This window comes from Schistocerca cancellata, chromosome 5 (genome assembly GCF_023864275.1).
Source record: "Schistocerca cancellata isolate TAMUIC-IGC-003103 chromosome 5, iqSchCanc2.1, whole genome shotgun sequence".
In the NCBI taxonomy this organism is placed as follows: Eukaryota; Metazoa; Arthropoda; class Insecta; order Orthoptera; family Acrididae; genus Schistocerca; species Schistocerca cancellata.
In genome coordinates, this window is record NC_064630.1 from 665,445,689 (window position 1) to 665,467,531 (window position 21,843).

The window sequence follows — 21,843 nt, forward strand, 5'->3', positions numbered from 1 at the left end:
TGTCACTTACAGGTGCCGTGCGATCACAGTCAGTTCGATCATAGAAAACTGCTTTTAGCATGATACCGGTTGTATCTCGACGATCAACGCTGAGACTTCGCTCTAAATAATTACTTTGCTGCACCATGGTTTTTTAAAAAATCTAGCACTTGAAGATGCGTCTTTGCTTTCGTTAATAAAAGTATTTTGACAGTTAATGCGGAATATTTAACAGTTACTCATTGCTACTTGAAGAAATCAAACGAATTCTTTAGGAAAAAAGCCCATGAAGAATCGCTTTTAAGAGGAAAACTAACGAGATGTGAAGCATTAATAATAATATTAAACACTTAGTTAGGTATTGAGATTGGAATACATTTAAAAAATGTTCAAATGTGTGTGAAATCTTATGGGACTTAACTGCTAAGGCCATCAGTCCCTAAGCTTACACACTACTTAACCTAAATTACCCTAAGGACAAACACACCCACCCATGCCCGACGGAAGACTTCAACCTCCGCCGGGACCAGCCGGGAACACAATTTACGTAATTCATTTTTAGCCATTCTCATGCATTAAATATTAATGTATACAATACTTATCATCTTCAAACTGATAGTTTCTCTCCATTTCGGTCGTGTGTGAAATGCTAATCTTACTCTTTTTGGTGTAGCATCACTCAACAACATTTTATTCAATCCAGAGCGATGAGTGGTAGCTGCCACTATCGACACAGGGCAACAGAGTGCAGCACCACCGCCAAAGCCTCTACTTGTTCCCAGCTAACACGTTCCCAGAGAGCTGAGGCGCATACAGCGTTTACAGACAGTCTGCCAAGACAATCTGTCGCAAAAACGCTCCTGGACGGAACTGCTATTACTAGTGTCTCAGGAAGTGAACTACATTGTAGCTGCGCTACCATTACTCTCATGACATTAGTACTCAGGCGAAAGACTCCATAAAAATGTAGGCAATGAGCGATCTTGACACCCACACGTTGCATTCAGACGACATGCACTTTATAGTTAGAACATGGGCGTAGACGATACAAAGCAGCTTGAACTGAAAAAAAGCCTCCTCTAGAAACTGCTGCAGACTACAAGGTTGCCTGTTTGTACAGAAAGCCAGAGATTTATCAGCATAGCCATGTTGGCGCATGCTTGGGATCCGCAGCTGTCTGCAGCCTATCACGTTTTATTCCAAAGAGTGTACATAGAGAGTACAATAGAAAGATTGTATTATTGATTTAGTATGTGGCTTCTTTACAGGGTGCTAATTTTAATATACAGCGATACCACCTCTGGCAACAATTATTGCTCTGACGTGGCTTGGAATGAAGTCGAATTGAGTTTGGATGGCATATACTGGTATGTCATTCTGTGCCTCTTTAACTCGGTGCCACAGTCCATGCACCATAGTCGCTGTTGAGTGAATGCGTACCAGTTTATCAGAAAAACATGACCACATGTTTCCAATGTATGAGAGGCACAGAGAACTTTTCGCTCAGGGCAATAATTGAACACCCCCCATATTGAAATTTAGAGAAAGTTCTGGCTGAAAATTACGAATTATTTAGGAATAAAGGAGACAATTCACAGTAAGTCTGAAGCACTGGATCGTCGATGGGCGTACAAACAAAAGGTATGGAGTTCGACTATTGGGAATGCACTTCCTTTTCTAGCTGTAAGAAAAACATGCACAGAAGCACACACACTCACTCATATAAATAAACCTGTCTCCCTGCATTGCGCCACAAAGAACCAGGCAGTCGTTTTCACCCGAACACTTCTGCCGCCAGGGCTTACGCCAGTCGAAATCCTGGTAGAACCTATCCCATGGAGTGGGACGGCGAAATACCTAGGGGTTACCCTAGACCGCAGGCTCACATGGAAGCGTCACATCCGTGATGTGAAAGGGAGAGCAATAGCACGCCTTCGCGCCCTGTATCCGCTGCTAAACCCGCAGTCGTCATTGCCACCGCAACACGGCATCATGCTTTACCTAACATTGGTTCGGCCACTGTTAGAGTATGCGGCCGTGGTCTGGGGGAAAGCCACAGATGCTCACATTGTGACTCTGCCGCGGTTACAGAACCGCGCCCTGAAGACTGCTATGCATCTTCCGAGGCGCTTCTCGACGCGCCAACTCCACGAGGACACAGGGATCCTGCCTCTCCGAGACATGTTTCGCGCCATCGCCAGGAAGTTCTACGAGAAGACGGGACGCTCCTGCAACTGGCTCATCCGTGGACTGGGCCAACAACCTCATCACAGGCCAACCACGCGTTGGCCTGACCTGCTGAGGGATTAAGTTTTACTAAACCCTCAACAGAGTGTGTCTTCCTTTTTTTCAGGTTACACCAGCTAGGACCAATCAACAAGAGTGGTAATATATCTTTCTCTCTTTTACAGGAACCGCAGGAATGACAAATTTTTGTCTACACTGCACCACCTTGAGCCAAGAATAGGCTCGTCTTTTCAGCGTCAGCATTGCGCTCAGTCGACTGCCAGCTCTTCACAGGCCCACAGTGAGTGTACTGTGGAGAGGTGCGGGTATGGGGTGGGATGTGGAGAGGTGGGAGGCTAGGACGGGATTGGGGGGAAACGTGTAGCGGTTCATGGGGAGAGTGGGGAGCTGTTCTGGGCTAGCTAGGGGTGCAGGTGGAGGGGGCAGGTGGCAGACAGATGGCACACACCCATGCATGCGCCACACACACACACACACACACACACACACACACACACACACACACACAATAGCTATTGGGTGGGAAGGGGAAGCCTACCTTAGCTTAGGGCCTGAAAGGATATGGGAGTGAAGGATGTGCTGTAAGAATAGCTCCCATCTGCATACATCAGAAGAGCTGATGGTGGTGGTGAGGATCCAGATGGGATGAGTTGTGAAGCAAACATCGAAATCTCACATGCTGTGCCACTGGTTGGTGTACCTTGTTTTTGGCAACAGTTTGGCAGTGGCCATTCATTCTAGTTAATAACTGGTTGGTTGTGATACCAATCTAAATCGCTGTGTAGTGGTTACAGCAGAGCTGGTATATAGCATGGCTGCTTTCATAGGTGTTGTGTTTGTGTGCGTACCAGCTGTCTGTCACTTGTCCCCCTACTTGCACCCCTAGCTAGCCCACAGACGGCTTCCCACTCTGCCATCAGTTGCTAGACACTTCCCCCCAACTCCCTCCTAGCCTCCTACTTCTCACCATCCCTCACCTCACCACACCCCAACCCAAACCCCACCCTCATGCCTGTACACCCACCATGGGCCAGTAAAGAGATGGCAGTTGACTGAGCATAATGCAGGGAGACAAGTGTGTGTGTGTGTGTGTGTGTGTGTGTGTGTGTGTGTGTGTGTGTGTGTGTATTTGTGTGCATGTTTTTGCCACAGCTAGAAAAATGAAGTGCATTCCGAAAGCTAGTCGAGATCCATACAATCTGTTTGTGTGACTGTCGACAATGCAGTTCTCCTGTCTTTCTGTGAGTTGTCTCCTTTATTTATAAGTAATTCATAACCCTATGTATTGAGTTAGTTCAGGACACAATGGGCTACATACAGTCTTAGGTTACGTTTACTGCAAGACAAATTCAGAAGACCGCTGGGATAGGGCAGTGCCATCAACCAATCATCATAAATGTAATGGCTGCAGTCCAAATTTCCGGCTTTACGAACCATAGGTGATTATGTTGTGTGCCCCTACCAGAAATGCAAGTCGTGAGCCTATATGGCAGTGAAGAGCGCAAACTGGCAACTTTAGTTCTCCTCAAAGTCTTCACAGACAGGTATGTATTGTTCGATAATTGGCGCTTTCTTTGACATCCCTTTGTAAGAAATACAAATAATGTAGTTTATAAAATAGTTATGGCTAATGTACACGTTTTTAGTTGCTCTCCCTTGCAGAGTATAAAACGAATGCTAATAAGAAGTGTAGGCTGTAGGTTTCATTCATTTACAAAGTCTTTCCTGTCTTAGGTAAAATGTTCTCAGTTAGCTTGTCGCGTCAGATTCGGATACAATCCGAAATTTTATATGATATTCTGCAGCGTCGCCATCGTGGCCTAGATCAGACGTTGTCTGCGACAACTGTAATGGGAGCAATAATAGAAAGCTTGGGATCTTGACTAAGCCCCAAATAATGATGGAGATGGTGGACGAAATAATTGAAAGTTTGGGATTATGACCTAGTCCTTGATGATGATGCTGTTATTTTATCCGATTATGACTAGGGAAGTAAACACAAAAAGCTCCTACACACACCTTCAAAGGGCGAGGCAACACCATACAGTCCTCTATACATGACCAAAACATCACCTGACGGGTTTACAGTTTCCTTCTAATCAATGTTCCAATGGAAATGATATGAGCGTTTGGCGTCATTGGCCGGGAGGTCCCTTACGGGACAGGTCCGGCTACTTTGGTGCAGGTCTTACTACATTCGATGCCACATTGGGCGACCTGCGCGCCGGATGGGGATTAAATGATGATGAAGACAACACAACACCCAGTGCCTGAGCGGAGAAAATCCTGGACTCAGACGGGAATCGAACCCGGGCCCATTAGGATGGCAGTCCGTCACACTGACCATTCAGATATCGGGGCGGACAATGTTCCAATCAAATTGTTGCTTTATGCACGTAGTGCAACACTAATTGAACTGCTGAAAATTGTGAGTCGCCAGCGATAACAATTATTTTGGTAGTTGGTGCCTGTTGACTTCTATCATTAGGAACAGATGGTGCCAAGGAATGAATCTGATCATTGTGTTGCCCACAGGATGACTCCAGACCCATTCGTACGAAGCTCCTTCTGGACCGTGGTGGTGGGCGCAACAGTTTCCTGTGTGGGCGGAATTTCAATCAACCAGGGGATGGTGCAGAAGTTCCTGGCGCTGCCGAGCATGTCGGCTGCTCGAAAGTAAGTGCTCACTGTCAAGTGTATAATACCATCTCTTTTGCCATTCCGTGCACGACATTGAGTACAGTAATGGATTTATCAGGTGATGACAACCAAGCGCCAGTGTATTTTTTTAAATTTTATGCTGAGTTTAGTAACATTGTTAAACTCAGAGTGGAAGATGGATAATTTTTGTATCTTTTACCTATTTTGCCCCAACGTTCGTATCCATTTGCACCTTGATAATAGTGCCAGTTGATTATTCTTTGGCACACTTTTTTTTATTTTTTTATTTTTTTCATCTTATATTTGAACTCTTACGTTCTTTTGAGGAACTTCCACATTCAACAGGTCTCTGATGGGATTCACTTTCGGCTTGATGCTCATGAACGTCATAAGCATTTTCTGTGGCCTCCTGTTGTACGCTGCATATCAGGACTGCGACCCAATTGCGACTAAAGTAAGTACCATGCAATGCACAAAGCCAATAACTTTAATCCTATAAAGGTGAAATTAGAATCAATTACCATATAATTCTTTAGGTTTGCTGTGCTATTTATTTATATCTACATCTCTACGTGCACAGGCTGTTAGTGGTATATAACAGCAGATCTTGTGATCTTTGGTGCCTTAATGTACAGCCATTTCTGTGCGTTAGTTGCTTTTTTCTGCATCTAACGGCCTTCCTGCGAACACGTCACATAATTTAGTGCTTGTTTCTTGCACAGTCATAACTGCACCACTAAGTAAACTACGCCTGTCGACATAGGCTTCTCGTTTTGCATCCACACATCAGCACCTGAACTGCAGCCCACGGTAATATAAACGTTAATAACTTTGTCTTGTCTCATATACTTGGAGGTACTAATCAACCAAAAACATACTAATCCTCACAGCTATAATTATTGGTCAGTAAATAAAGTAAATGCTGATGTAATTTTGCTCAGAACACTGTCCTGAGTCACCAATAATAATATCTGCACCAGTATCCATAACAACCTGTGTTGCTATTTCTATACCTGTACCTACTCGAACACCATAGACAAAATTTCGGAGGTTCTTCAGGTATAATTTCTGAGCTTTTCTGCATAAGATGCCGTTGGCCTCCGACGGCCTGTTACACGGTAATTGGATTTCGTTTGATAGCATTCACCTTTGTTTCGGCATTACACTGAAAATGCCTGCACAACAGAGCAAACGTCAACGGTATGCACTGTGTTTCTTGTTTGGAAACAAACATGTTCCGTGTACTCTCAATATTTGCTGTTCACGGCAGTAATGTGTACTTCAATTTTCGCCCTCAAGTTTGTAAAAGTACTGCATCGTTTTGTCTCAGGTTTGTTTTTGCGGTTATTTTATTTGCACGTTAAGAATGATATACTGCTATACGGATAGCTTTACAGAAGAAGAGTTGGCCAATATGCTCCTCGCGTGTGGGTTCACTGAAGGAAAAACGAAAACGACGCAAAGAGGCTATGCTGAGCTATTCTTGCAGTGACAGCAAATTCGTCACAGTATGTATGGATCTGTACATAAACGCATTCCTGAGTGGTTTTTTTTTCGTGTTCTGCGTTTTGGTGACAGAATTTTACAGGAATTTTCACTAATGTGAAAATATTTTGACAGTAACAAAGGGATAACAAATCGAATAAATCATAATTACATTACTATACGGAAACGAGCTACAACAGGCTTCATGTCTATTTAATAAGATAACCCGAAAATAACCCTAAAAAACTTCTGAAATTCTGTCGCTGGAACTCTGGATTTCTGTATTTACTTTTTTACTATTCAGCATTTAGAGAACGAGAGAACGATTGGTAGAGGCTAACCTACAGCAAGTTAAATTTGGGTTCCTGTGTATGCACGTGAAGCAATACTGTCATTACGACATAGCTTAGAAGATAGTTTGAAGAACGGTAAATCATTTACAGCATTTGTAGATTTAGAAAAGCTTTTTACAATGTTCATGTAGTACACTCGCTGGAAATGTGAAGGTATCAGTATATACGGAGAGGACGTTTATCTAAAAATTGTGCATAAACAAAGAAGAAGTAACAAAATGGCCCGAAAAAAGGCAGTAACTGAGAAAAGAAAGAAACTACACCGTAAGCTGTCTTCCAAATCATACAAACTGAATTCTGAGTCATCAGTAATGGAAACTACGGTCACGTTAAGAAAAGAAAATTGTATCTGAGGGAAAAGAAATTAGCTTAGCCAAATATGCTGTAATTCTATCAGAGATGGCAAAGCAGTTCAGTTGAACGGAATGAAAAGAAGTTATAAGGTGGATATAAGTAAAAGTAAAAGACTGGTAATGGGCTGTGGTCGATTTAGGTCACTTGATGCTGAGAAAATTAGGTTAACGAATAAGACGATGAAAACAGTAAACGAATTTTGTTATTTGGACAACGAGATAAGTGACGCGGGCGGAAGTGAAGAGGATATAAAAAGTAGGCTAGCAATGGCAAGAAAACTTTCTTTGAGAAAAAGATATATCTTGACAGTCAATATAAATTTAAGTGCTAAGAAGTCTTTTCTGAAAACGTTTGCAGTGTAGAGTTATAACTAAATGAAACATAGATATTAAACTGTACAAAAACCAAGAGCTGAAGTTTTTGAAATATGATGCTGCACAAGAAGAGTTTTCAGCATGGGTAATGAGGAAGAGTTTAGAAGAATGAAGCATTATGGCACATCCAGGCAAAGTAGGATAGTTTATTATGACAAATATTGAGGCATCAATTTCTAGTTAAATTGATAACGTAGGTAATCCTAAGCGTAAGAGTTGTACATGTCAATCGGGACTTGATTCAGTTAACATCAAACAGTACAGAGCTGCGTCAGTTTACTCGTCTGACTAGTAACTAAATAAATGAAAACGAAAACTTTTTGTGCGCAGACATTACTATTATGAAGATAAAGATGTTTTTTATGAGGGGCATTGCGATGAAGACAGATGCCTCGCCAAACGACTCATAGTGCAGGACTGCACAGACATTCTGCAAGCGCCTATGAATATCTGCAATACTGTGGTTTTCCACCAAAAGAAACTCAATTACAGCTCTCTCCTTGGAACGCAGCTCCTTTAGAGACGCCATTTTTAAGGCCTATCGGCACTTCATGGAAATACAAACGTTCCACGACGCCCCACAACAAATTCTTCATTTTTTTCTAGCGAAAACAATGCGTTACATTACTTATTGAACGCCCCTTGCAAATAGCACTTACCATAATTTTTCTGTTGTTCAGTTATTTCGAACTATACCTTTGTATGAGATTTTGTGTTGAAAGCTATTTCACATGCTAAACAAGTGTACATGATATGAAGCAGAAAAAATACCGTGTAGTGATAATTAAATTTTCGCTACTTTAGAGGGCCACTAAGAAATGAAGAGTGACCGTAGAACAGGGAAACTTCATGGAAACATTTTTAAGGGCATGCGGAAGAGAAATAAACAATTGAAAGAACAACAATTTAATTTCCACACGAAAGGGAACCATTTGTTACTGGCGTATAATGTTCACGTTCTAGGTTACCAATGTTGCTCAGTGTGAGGACCATTTGCATCCACGAGTCTGGAACGGCACTAGAGACACCATTTCGTTATTCTTCGCGGAACTCATCGAACCGCGGATCATGGAATATTCAGCAGTTGTGACACAGCTTGTGCTCTGCTTAAGACCCTACATTGTCTCCAGCATTTTGAGCCACGGCAACGGTAACTTCAACAGTTTGTGCACGATTAGCCGTCGGCCTGTCCCCGGCGCAATTCCCAAATAGTCCGTTAATTCTTGTCCGTTATTTCTTCTGTAACTTTCTGCAGCACCGGTGGGGAAACAGAACTTCTCCTTATTCCTTTAGTGCATCGATGCTTCCTAAGAGCGGCAGCTGTATTGTTGTTGTTTCGATAAAACAGCTTTATGAGTAGAGCCCCGTTCACATTGTCCAGACTGCCTGCAGCTGTAATGTACACAGATATTTGTGTCTCAAACCTACGTCATCGTATCACTACTGGTGCCTAACATCCTTAGTGCAAGAACACAAAAATGCAAATTCTGCAGTGCATAGTCTGAACATCATCTCTACAAATTTGGGTACTCTTACGGTAAACAGTTTTCACTCTTTACAGCTTCAAAAAGCGAAAGTTCAGTTATAATCAGACTGTACGTTATGGGAGTTATCTCTATGTAAGAATTTGTATTATTTCAGAAGTAAAACTGTAACATATTGCAGCAGGACTTGCTTTCCAGTTGTTATTTCTGTTCTTTCATTTGTTAAACATTTGCATCATGCCTTACCTAAAGAATATGAACCACATATTTTTCTGTGGGAACTACACAAGTCGATTGCAGAGTACCCACGACCGGTGCCAGACACCGCTGTGGAAACAAACTTCCAAAATCACACCTCTCATTGGGGCAACTCTCCGACGGAGAGTAATTTACATCTTGGCCATCAGTAGTAAAACAGCTATGCCCTGAACAAGGGTCGCGGGAACCATGCGCCACTGGTGCTTCCTAAGAACGCGGCCCCAGTCAGGGTGGAACCAGGAGCCAACGTTGCAACGTTGACAGATCTGTCTTCTGGAGAGCTTTGAATACTCCAGTTTCTCAGACAGATGCTACCTGTTCGAAACAAGGCCCCTGGAGCAGACGAATAATTCAGCTTCTTCGGAGAGCCAGCCATGATAAAATTGGTCCACCTAGCGTCGACACCACCCTCTGTTTTCAAGAAGAATGGGATAATTCTAATTCCAAGACGACGGGTGACAACAGCTATGAATATTGGCTGTTGATATACTTTCCGGGATGTGAGCGGAGCAGCGCCTCTGAGGAAGTCCAGCGCAGTCCTGGACGAAACGTAAGGAGCAGAAAAGTTCTCGGACCACGACCTCACATCCCGGAAAGTGTATCAACAGCCATGTCACCCGGTCGTGAAAGCCTTCATTCTACAGCTATGAATATTGCCGATACAGCAGTGTAATAAGTGACGGTTGTAAAATACTGACAAGAATTATTTACAGGTATACTGGCAGGAACAGATCTCGGGGAAGATAAGTTTGGGTCCCGAAGAAATATAAAAATCGTCGAGGTCATGATTTGCCTACGACGTATCTTACAAAAAAGGTTAAAGGAAGGCATACTTACCTTAATAGCATTTGTAGAATTATAGAAAGGTTTTGACAATGTTTCCTGGAATATATTCTTTGAACTTATGAAGGTACAAGGGTAAAATACTGTAGCGGAAGGTTATTTGCAACTTCTTCTGAAATCAGACGGAAGTTACAATAAATAGAACAAGTAAATGAAAGGGAAACAGTGGTTCACAAGGGAGTGAAACGGAATTTAGCCTATCCCCCATGTCATTCAACCTGTACATTCAGTAAGCAGAAGGGTAAACCGAGAAGAAATTTGGAGGAGAAATTAAAGTTCAGGGAGAAGAAATAAAAAAGGTTGAGGTTTGCTGATGACATTGCAATTCTATCACAGACAAAGAACGACTTGTGATAATAATTGAATGGGATGGAGATTGTAAAATGAACATCGATAAATGTAGGGCAGTAGAATGTAGTCGAATTAATTCAGGTAGTTCTGAGGTAAGTAGATTAGGGAATGAGACACTATAGGTAGTGGCTCGGTTTGGACAGTGAGATCACTGATGGTGGTTCAAGTACAGAGTATATAAAAATGCTGGCTGGCTACAGTGCGAAAAACGTTTTTTAAGAACAGGAACGTGTTAACTTCTAATAAAAATTTAAGTCTTTTCTGAAGGCATTTGTTTTGAGTATAGTGCTACCGAAGTGTTATAACGCTTAGGTGGGTAGATCACGTAACTAAGAGGAAGTAGTGAAACGAAGTAGGGAAAAGGAATTTTATAGCGCAACTTGATTAATAGATGGGATTGTTTAATAGAACACATCCCGGAAAATGAAAGACTCCTGAATTTGGTAATGGAGGAGAGCGTGGGGAGTAGAAATTGTGGGGGGAGACCAAGGGATGAATACAGTAAGGAGGTTCACGTGGATTTAGGTTGCAGTATCTATTTGGAGATTAAGTGGGTTGCCTATTGTATACCTGTAGGAGCGTGGAGAGCTGCCTCTTAACCAGACTGCAGACTGAAGGCCACTACAACAACAAGAGAACTGCAGAGGAAACTGTGCCGTACATTCCCTGGCGCTATTGTGGTCACGAAAGAACCTCAAATAGTATCAAATTGCTACATTTCAAAGCAATACCTGTTATACAAGGGTTGGCAAATCACAGCCAGGGATGGCTACTTTTTACCCCTTACGAGTAACTCTGCTGTCAGCATACCGCCGTTATCCACATTTGCGGATTTCACGGACAGTGTTTGAAGCGAACGCTGTATAGTTTACAAAGGGATTACATCATAGCCCGGTAATAGTTTTGGATGCAAGTGATCCGCAAACGATGGACAAATACTTGCTAGTCCTACTCGATCGTGCACCCAAAAACAGTACCAAAAATTTGTTCATTGAAATTTCTGGCACTAGGAATGACGTTTACAATTTTGCCGTATTCTTTCTTTTTACATTTTGATAAAGAATAGGAGAGGTCCGGAGTGGGACAGATTTTATGAAGCGAATTATAATTTTGGGACAATGATGTTGCCGGGCGGTGCCATTGTTACGTGTCTCACAAAATTTTCGCATCCTTCATTGAAAGCCTTTTCATTGGTAATATCCCAGAAAGGAAGAATACAAAATACCGAGGGTGAAAGGAATCGTACATGTTTGCAGACTCGAGTCGAGGACGTGGTTAAATTGCTTTGCAAAAGAGCTTCAGTGGACGATTCGGAGTTTGGAAAGAAGGCCACCGAAGCTCTCCGTAGTAGACGTCAATAATGCAGCAGTGTGCTGCGGAAATCGGAGGTGGCCCGTTTGAATTCTGACGGTAGAAGAAATTTGGACCGACAGTATTTGACCATCAAATGGTAGAGAGACGTTGGCGTAGACGGCGTTTACTTGTCTTTGCGCCTGTGTCTTTCGTTGAGTTCCAAAACTCTCCACACTGTCTAGTTCAGTGGGGACGTGCAACTCATTGGTGATCTCTCCATGGGGTGCAAACTTTGATCTTGGCGGAGCCACTCACCTTATTCGAGAGTAGTAGGCTATGTACAAAATTGTTAAGGCTTTCGTGGCCACTTGTTGACAAACTGCCTGTTGGCTTCTGTCTCGGGTTCTTAGGCCGACGTTCATCTAATGATTTTTCTGACGTTTCACGTGGCAATGGAGGGTGAAGCTTTGACAATGCCAGCCACTCGTGCTGGCGAAACGTCAGAAAAATCATTAGATGAACGTCGGCCTAAGAACCCGAGACAGAAGCCAACAGGCAGTTTGTCAGTAGGCTATGTGCCGTCACCAGGTTTCACCGTTTCCTCTCATCATAGTACAACGCAAACACGACACCACAGTACACATACATATCTCACTGTCATTCGCTCTCAACAGACACTCAACTCACACATGACGAGGAAAGGGTCAATGGAGCGAGGGGGAGGGGGTGAACGGAAACCCCTCACAAGTTAGGCGGGTCTCTTCGCCAACATCGTCATCAGAGCTTTCTTTTTTATACCGAGGCTATTAGAAAAGGTACTAAATCACCTATTCGTGACATAATGTCGGCTGGTTCGGCGACCACTACAAGCAGAAACAATTGTTTAGTTTATCTAACGTCTACAGGTTTCGGATTTAAGCACCATCGTCAGGCTATCCTACGATCGATATTATTTGAGTCCGCCCCTGGTATGTGAGTGGTCAGCGCGACAGAATGTCGAACCTAACGGCCTGGGTTCGATTCCCGGCTGGGTCGGAGATTTTCTCCGCTCAGGGAGTGGGTGTTGTGCTGTCCTTATCATCATGATTTCATCCCCATCGACACGCAAGTCGCCGAAGTGGCGTCAACTCGAAAGACATCAGGCGAACGGTCTAGCCGACGGGAGGCCCTAGCCACACGGCATTTCCAATATTATTTGAGAAATAGTTGCAAAATACTTTTTTCTATGGTGCCTAACGTATGGTATAAATTGCAACCTTAAACAACGGGCAGCCTCTCACCACTGGCACGCAGTCGCAAAGCTCACTCGCCCAAGTGTCATGTACTGAAAGTAAAGGCCAATGCTTTGAATAGTGCAAACTGCTCCCAGTAGTGATGAGTGTTACCTGTGTACAGAGATCTTTATTTACGCTTCTCTAAAAGTCTCACAAAGTAAAAGGTGACCAAAAATAAGAACCATGTAAAATATGGTAAGATGAAAAACACTTCTATTTTAGTAAGTTTCGATCTACTCTTTATATACGGTGCTTACCATTATACAACACAGACCTCACCATGAATCTTCTGTTTAGTATTGTTGATAATAATAGCAGGATATTAGTGTTTAAGGTCCCGTCGACAACGAGATCATGAGAGACGGAGCACAAGCTCGGATTGGGGATGGATAGGGAAGGAAATCGGCCACCCGCCAGGATAGCCGAGAGTGCTAACGCGCTACTTCCTAGATTCGGGTAGGCGCGCCGGCCCCGGATCGAATCCGTCCAGCGGATTAACAACTACGGCAGGTGTGCCGGCCAGCCTGGTTGTGGTTTTTAGTCAGTTTTCCACATCCTACTAGGTGAATACCGGGCTGTTCCCCACGTCCCGCCTCAGTTACACGACTCACAGACATTTGAAACACATTCACACTATTTCAGGATTTACACTAGACGCCGACAGCTGGGGTACACTAATTCCGTCCTGGGGGGTACGGTGTGGCGGCAGGAAGGGCATCTGGCCACCCCTTAAAATTAACATGCCAAATCTGGTTAACCATGGCCGACCCTGCATAACCGCGGGACTAGGCGCAAGCGATAGATTGGGGGGGGGGGGGGGGGGGAAATCGGTCGTTCCCTTTCGAAGAAACCATTCAGGCATTTGCTTTACACGATTTAAGGAAATTATGGGAAACCTAAACCAGAATGGCCAGACATGGGTTTGAACCGTCGTTCTCCCGAATGCGAGTCCAGTGTGCTAACCACAGTGCCACGTCGCTCGGTCAGATCATAATAATAGCATTACATACCGAAAACAAACTTATTTATACTGAAAAGATATCTAGCTTCCACAGGCGTTAATGGCGCTATGTACTACTTCTCAACCGTCAGATGAAGCTCTCTGGCCATGTTTCCGGTTTACCGTCCATCCCAGCAGTTTCAATCCGTACGATGCATCTCTCGGTGGCACCGTATCGCTCTTCCTCCACGTCATATCGTGCCGCCGTGATGACCAATCATTTTACAACTTGCAGTAGTGAGAGGCTGCATCGTTGGGCCCTAGTATTAGGAGAAGACAATGAAGGAGCTAAATACTAATCCACACAGCCGTTTACTAGGAATGGTGCATTCATCAGTGCTGCACTCATCTGTTAACTCGTTCGTAACAAACATTTTGGCACTTCTTTTCTAAGAGTTTCATTTCAGATGGATGCGCCGCTTCTGATTCCTCACATATTCGTTCTTGTATATCCTGGAATAAAGTTTCAAATTCAAATGGCTCTGAGCACTATGGGACTGAACATCTTAGGTCATAAGTCCCCTAGAACTTAGAACTACTTAAACCTAACTAACCTAAGGACATCACACACACCCATGCCCGAGGCAGGATTCGAACCTGCGACCGTAGCAGTCCCACGGTTCCGGACTGGGAATAAAGTTTGTGCAGCGCTAATTCATTAGAAGTGGTACGCTGACGTGACACTGAGACTGTACTGATGTTTTCTAGGAGGTGTCTCGTGCAGACCAGCTGCTGCCCTTCTACGTGATGAGCGTGGCTGGACACGTCCCAGGATTGCCGGGGCTCTTCGTTGCTGGAATATTTGGAGCTGCCCTAAGGTAGGTGAACAGCATTGTCGCGAGATAACTACCAACTGGATTCCATATCTATTTCAATTTCACCATGAAACAGCAATTTTTCTAGCAAGGAGGAGCGACTGTTGAAACGAAGGTTTTTAAAACAGCCATAAGTCGCAGTTTGTATTTTAACTGACCGGTTTCGCTGGTGAAATGAAAAAGAGCATCAACAGAATATACATTGCAGAAGATACAAACTGAGATAATACGGGAAGCTTACACTGACGTCACGTAAAGTACGTCTTATACTTCCGTTATGGTGACACACGTTTAATGTTGGGTGACACTGTGGAAGATTGCAGTTTGAAGTTGGCTGACAACTGTAAAGATTAAACTGTTATATTATTGTGATTAAACTTACAGTCGTAATTGATGACACTGACAGGGCCAAAGATTAAATTGACTGCAAATGGGTTCTTCCAGTTATTTGATTAAGTACTGTTGATAAGCAATCAAAATATAATACCTGTCGTATTACCTTAACAGAAATGTTTTAAAAAACGGTAGTTTCGAAAAAAATTTAAATTTTACTAATGTACTCCATTTTTTTTGAAAGATAAGCAGATAAAACGGCAGTTTTGAATGCATTTTTGTACATAATTTTTAAATATGTACTTTGTATTCTGTTTGGAAGATAATTTAATTTTTAAACATGTTGTTGTAGTTTTTGAAATGTAAGCAGATACGTACAGGTGTGAGATGTCTATACACACACCCGAAAAAGATGAGATTAAAATGTAAATTTCCTTTACTGTAGTTGTAAATTATCTTTGGATTCACTATGCCGTGGACGTTACTGTTGTGCAGTAAGTTTCATCCTTGGCGGTGTCAATGTCACCAAGTGTTACTTACTTTAAACGTAAGTTTAAGTACTATGTACGACCAGTTTAATCTTTAGAGCTGTCACACAACTTTAAAAGCAATCTTTAATGCTATCAACCAACTTTAAACGTAAGTTGTCATACTGGTAGTAGAATATGTACTTTAAGTAATGTCGATATAAGCTTCCCGTATTATCTCAATTTGTGTCTTTTACAGTGTATATTCTGATGATGCTCTTGTTCATCTCCAGATCGAAACCCATCAATAGAAGATAGAGAGTGTGACTTTTGGTTGTTTTCAAAATCTTAGCAATTGTTTCTGTTTGTTCTTACCTTGAAAAAAATCTACCATCAGGAGTAATTAATAACGACACGTACCTGAAATGCAAAAGTACCTAAGGGCATGAAATTATGTAGAACTTCGATATATCTTGGACACTATTAGCAGATGATGGGAATAGCCATTTTTCCCTCTGCCAGTTTCCAGTGCACCTGATTGTCTATGAGTAGCTATAATTGTGTTTCAGACCAAGTGTCTGCAGATGTCTGCAGAAAGAAACTTCGTGCACCCATGCGATCACATCCACTTATGTGAACTAGTTTTGTGGTTTCTTACTTGTTCAATTAATTTCTCTTGTCACTTACATATACCAGTTTAAATAAGTAAATAACAAATGCAGTGTAAGGGTGAGGAAGGGAGAGGAGAAAGACTATTGTCAGCAGCCAATATTGATACTCTTCTGTCTAACATGATTTAAGATAAGAATACAGTTTACAATTTTAAATGAGTGACATTTTTGTTGAATAGCGCAAAACGAATGAATAGGAGGTGGGAATGCAACAGGGTTCGTATGGCTCTGAGCACTATGGGACTTAATATCTGAGGTAATCAGTCCCCTAGAACTTAGAACTACTTGAACCTACCTAAGGACATCACACACATCCACGCCAGAGGCAGGATTCGAACCTGCGACCGTAGCAGTCACGCGGTTCCGGAATGAAGTGCCTAGAACCGCTCGGCTGCCGCAGCCGGCCAGGTTTTCTGCGAGTTAAAATTATGCTGATATCATGTCGGAAGACATCGACGTCCAGTGCTAAGGGCTTCTATACTTTCAGACATCAATCTTCTGACTGGTTTGATGTAGCCCACCACAAATTCTTCTCGTGCCAACCTCTTCATCTAAGTAGCACTTGCAACCCATGTCTTCAGTCACTTTCTGGATGTATTCGAATTTCTGCCTGCCTCTACAGTTTTATCCTTTATAGCTCCCTCTATTACAATGGAAGTTATTGTATGATGTCCTAAGGTATGTGCTACCAACCTGTCCCTTCTTGTTGCCAGAATTTTCCGTATATTCCTTCCCTAAAGGATTCTCCAGAGAATTACTTAACTTATCTGTCTACCTAATTTTGAACGTTCTTCTGTAGCACTGCATCTCACATGCTTCAGTTCTCTTCTGTTCACATTTTCCATAGTTCACATTCCATTACCACACAGTAGTGTGCTTTCTCCCTCAAAATACGACCTATATTTCATACAGTATTAGTAGACTCTTCTTGGCCAGGAATGCACTTTTTACCAGTGCTAGTCTGCTTTTGATTTCCTCCTTTCTGTTCTTGTTTCTGCTACATAACGTTACTTTTGGTTTGCTAGACTAAAAACTCGCTTCTGACACGACATTTACATTTCATGGCAAGGTGAGTTCTTTACCTTGCGCTGCACAGCGTCGTCGGCTTGGCTGCTGCCATGTGACGTCGGATCTGTAAATCTATCAGAATCCTATACTGAGCCTGGCTTATTCTATATCAACAGACTTGCACTACGTTTTCGTGAGGTGAAAAACGTTAACTTCACGCTAGTCTACTTTTAATGGCTAAACACGCGCGCAAGGCTGTAGCGCCGTGTGTTACTCCGTTCTCGCTGTTCTTGCAAGAATTTAACTATATTGGCTCTTTTCGTTCTGCGCCGAGGAGTTTTAGGAAAAGAATTCAGCCAGCTCTTGACTTAATTTTGGAATCGGGTGAACAAAGTGTTCACATCAACGTATTTCCTTTCCCTGTCGTCATGCCAGAGAGGGATGCCCTCTGACCACACTCGACGACGTCTCAAGGGAAAGTGTCTGTCTTCTCTGCCTAGCTTCCTTTCGCTCTACAGTGGGGTTGGACACTGGATGGAACAACCAATGGCAGTCGCTCTTTCTTTTCTAGTAGCGGTTGCTGCCCAATCAGCAAATGGCTTAATAAGTACGATATCGCACAACTGACTGGCTTTCAAGTGAACGGCCAGGTCTGTTACCCCCTTATTAACACTCCATCATCCAGAAGAGTGGTAAGCTACGTCCTCACGAGCCGATCACGAGATATATTGCTCTTCCTCCAGTTTTCTGCTGTGCCCGTCACCTGCACTTGACTTTGATTAGGCTTTGGCTCTGCAGGCCATTGTGCCACAGCGTGGATAACTAAAACTGGCTTCCCCTCTAGTGATGCTTCCATCCTGTTTCTACCTAACTTAAACATGCAAATTTACATAAGGGAGTTATTCTTCCCACTCTCGATGCCACGTGTATTAAATATCAAACAAGTGAAACATACACACAAAAACCCATCCCATGTTGCAAAACCAGTGTCTTGCAACACCATAAACGACACGTAAAACTGAAGTACCCGACATGTAAGGTGTACTAATTTCGTCGCCTTACACCGTCATTCTTTCTTCAAAGTACGGATTGAACAGCACGGGCCAAAGATTACTCACTGTCTTACATCATTTCTAAGCTTCGTTCTTGGCCTTCCACTTCTATTGCTCCCTGTAGGCGCTTGCACATATAGTATACTTAACATTTTCTCCCTACAGCCTAGCCTATTTTTCTCAGAATTTCGAAAATCGTGGATCGTTTGACAATGTCGAATGCTTTCTTCAGGTAGAAAAATTAGTCATGCTTCCATTATCAAACGCAACGTCAGAACTGTCTTTCCGGTACCTTTACCTTTCCTAGTGCCAAACGTATCGTCATCTAACACACCCCCAGTTTCGTTTTCCATTCTTCTGTATAATAATCTTGCAGCAACTTGGATGTATGATCCATTAAGGTGATTGTGCGACAGTTGTCGCACTTTCCAGCTCTTACAGTCTTCTGTGCATGATGTTTTTCCGAAAGGCAGATAGTGTGTTGCCAGATTCATACATTCTGATGGAATGTTATCTATTCCCTCTGCCCCATTTGTTCTTAAGTCATCCAAATCTCTCTTACATCTACATGATTACTCTGAAATTCACAATAAAGTGCCTGGCAGAGGGTTCAGTGAACCACCTTCAAACTGTCTCTCTACCGTTCCACACTCGAATGGCGCGTGGGAAAAACGAGCAATTAATTTGTTTTGTGCGAGCCCTGATTTATCTTACTTTAAGGGGTTGATAATTTCTTCCTATGTAGGTGGATGCCAACAGCACGTTTTCGCAATCGGAGGAGAAAATTGGTCATTTCATGAGAAGATCCAGTCGCAACTAAAAACGCCTTTGTTTTAATGATTGCCACTCCAATTCACGTATCATGTCTTAGTACTATTTCCTCTATTTCGCGATAATACAAAACGAGCTGCCCTTCTTTGTACTTTTTCGATGTCATCAATCAGTCCCACTTGATGCAGATCCTACACCGCACAGCAATACTCCAGAACAGGGTGGAAAAGCGTGGTGTAAGCAGTCTCTTTAGTAGACCTGTTGCACCTTTTGAGTGGTCTGCCAATGAATCGCAGTCTTTGGTTTCCTCCACCAACAACATTATCTGTTTGATCGTTCCAATTTAGGTTATTTGTCATTGTAATCCCTAAGTATTTAGTTGAATTTACAGCCTTCAGGCTTGTGTGACATATCGCGTAATCGAAATTTAGCGAATTTCTGTTAATACTCGTGTGAATAACTTCACACTTTTGTTTATTCATGGTCAATTGCCACTTTTCGCTCCATACAAATATCTCATCTAAATCATTTTGCAATTCATTTTGGTCATCATATTACTGTACAAGATAGTAAATGATACCATCATCTGCAAACATACTAAGAGGGCTGCTCAGATTGTCTCCTATGTCGTTAATATAGATCAGGAGCAATAGAGGGCCTATAACACTTCCTTGGGGAACGCCGGATATTACTTTTGTTTTACTCTATGGCTTTCCATCTATTACTACGAACTGCGACCTTTCTGACAGGAACTCGCTATTCCAGTCGTATAACTGAGGCGATATTCCAAAGGTTGGAAGACACTTGTGAGGAACGGTGTCGAAAGCCTTCTGTAAATCTAAAAATATGAAATCAATTTTACATTCCCTGTTGATAGCACTCATTACTTCATGATTATAAACAGCTAGTTGCATTTCAGAAACGATATTTTCTGAATCCGTGCTGACTATGTGCCAATAAATGGTTTTCTTCGAGGTAATTCATAATGTTCGAACACAGTATATGTTCCAAAACCTTACTGCAAATCGACGTTAGTGATATGGGGCTCTAATTTAGCGGATTATTCGTATTTTCCTGTTTTGGTATTGATGTGACTTGAGTAATTTTCCAGTCTTTAGGTGTGGATCTTTCTGCGAGCAAGCAGTTGTATATAATTGTTAAATAAGGATCTATTGTAACAGCATACTCTGGAAGGAACCTGACCGGATACAATCTGGCCCGGATGCTTTACCTTTATTAAGTGATTCAAGCTGCTTTGCTACACCAAGAATATCTAGTTCCGTCTTTCTCATCTCAAATTAAGTACAGGGTACCCTATCTCTTCTATATCAACTCCTGTTTCTTCTTCTATTACGTGAAATCTTCCCCCTGATAAAGGCCTTCAATGCAGTTTTTCTACCTATTCGCTCTCTCCCCTGCATTTAACAGTGAAATTTCCGTTGCACTCTTAATGTTATGGCTCTTGCTTTTAATTTCGTAGAAGACTGTTTTGACTTTTCTGTATGTTGAGTCGGTCATTATGACAATCATTCCTTTTTCGATTTCCTCACATTTTTCATGCAGCCATTTCGCCTCAGCTTCCCTGTGCGTCCTATTCATATCATTCCCAAGTGACTTAAATTTCTGTATTCCCGAATTTGTCTGAACATTTTTGAAACTCCTTCCTTCGTAGATCAACCGAAATATTTCTTCTGTTACCCAATGTTTCTTCTCAGTTACCTTCCTTGTTCCTATGTTCTCTCCAGCTTCTGTGATTGCCCTTTTTAGGGATATCCATTCCTCTTCAACGAACTGCCTACCGAGCATTATAGCGATATTTTCAAGTGTATGTCTCCATCCCTTATTACTTTCGTATCCCACACAAGTTTCCACACTGATTCTTCCTGACTGGTCTCTGGAACTTCAACCCACGCTTCATCACCACTAAATTGTGATCGGACTCCAAATCTGCTCCCGGGTACGTCTTACAATCCAGTATCTCATTTCGGAATCTCTGCCACACCTTGATGTAATCTATCTGAGTATTTCCTGGTCTTTTTGAAGTACACTTCTTCCTCTTGTGGATCTTGAACAGAGTATTCGCTATTACCAGGTGAAATTTATTGCAGTACTCAATTAGTTTTTCTCCTTTCTCATTCCTAGTACCAAGCCTATATTCTCCCGTACCCTTTCTCCTACTCCTTCCCCTTCAACCGCACTTTGGTCCCCATGAGTATTAGATTTTCATCTTCACATCCGATTGCGTGCTGAATTACCCATTAACTATCGTCATATGCCTTATTTATCTTTTCATCTTTGGCTTACGACGTCGACACCTGAACTGCTGTTGTGGGTGACGGTTTCCTGTCGAATCTGATGAGAACAGCTCTATGACAGAACTGTTCACAGTAATTCACTCTCTGTCTTATCTTCATATTCATAACGAATCCTACTCCCGTTATACCGTTTTCTGCTGCTGTTGATATTACCCCATTCTCATCTGACGATAACTCCTTCTTTTCTTTCCATTTCACTTCAATGACCCCTCGTATCTAGAGTTTTCCTCAGCATTTCCCTACCACGTTAAAACCTCTTACATTACACGCCACGACTCGAAGAACGTTATCCTTTCATTGATTATTCAGTATTTTTCGAAAGGTCATATCCTCCTTGGCAGTCCCTTCCAGGAGATCCGAATGGGGAACTAGTCCGGAATCTTTTGCCAACGAAGAGATCATCATGTATCGTTTTCAATTGCAGGTCACCTGTCCTGTCGCTACGTATTATGTGT

At 42.5% G+C, this 21,843-nt stretch overlaps 1 protein-coding gene across 1 annotated transcript in view; it reads left to right on the plus strand.

The window, feature by feature from the left end:
- LOC126188297 (sodium-coupled monocarboxylate transporter 1-like) overlaps window positions 1–21,843 on the plus strand; it is a 140,360-nt gene that overhangs the window by 75,389 nt on the left and 43,128 nt on the right. The window contains exons 7-9 of the mRNA XM_049929883.1: window positions 4,762–4,902; window positions 5,233–5,341; window positions 14,665–14,774. Of these exons, the coding sequence (XP_049785840.1) occupies window positions 4,762–4,902; window positions 5,233–5,341; window positions 14,665–14,774 (360 nt within the window). The remainder of the gene's footprint in view (window positions 1–4,761; window positions 4,903–5,232; window positions 5,342–14,664; window positions 14,775–21,843) is intronic.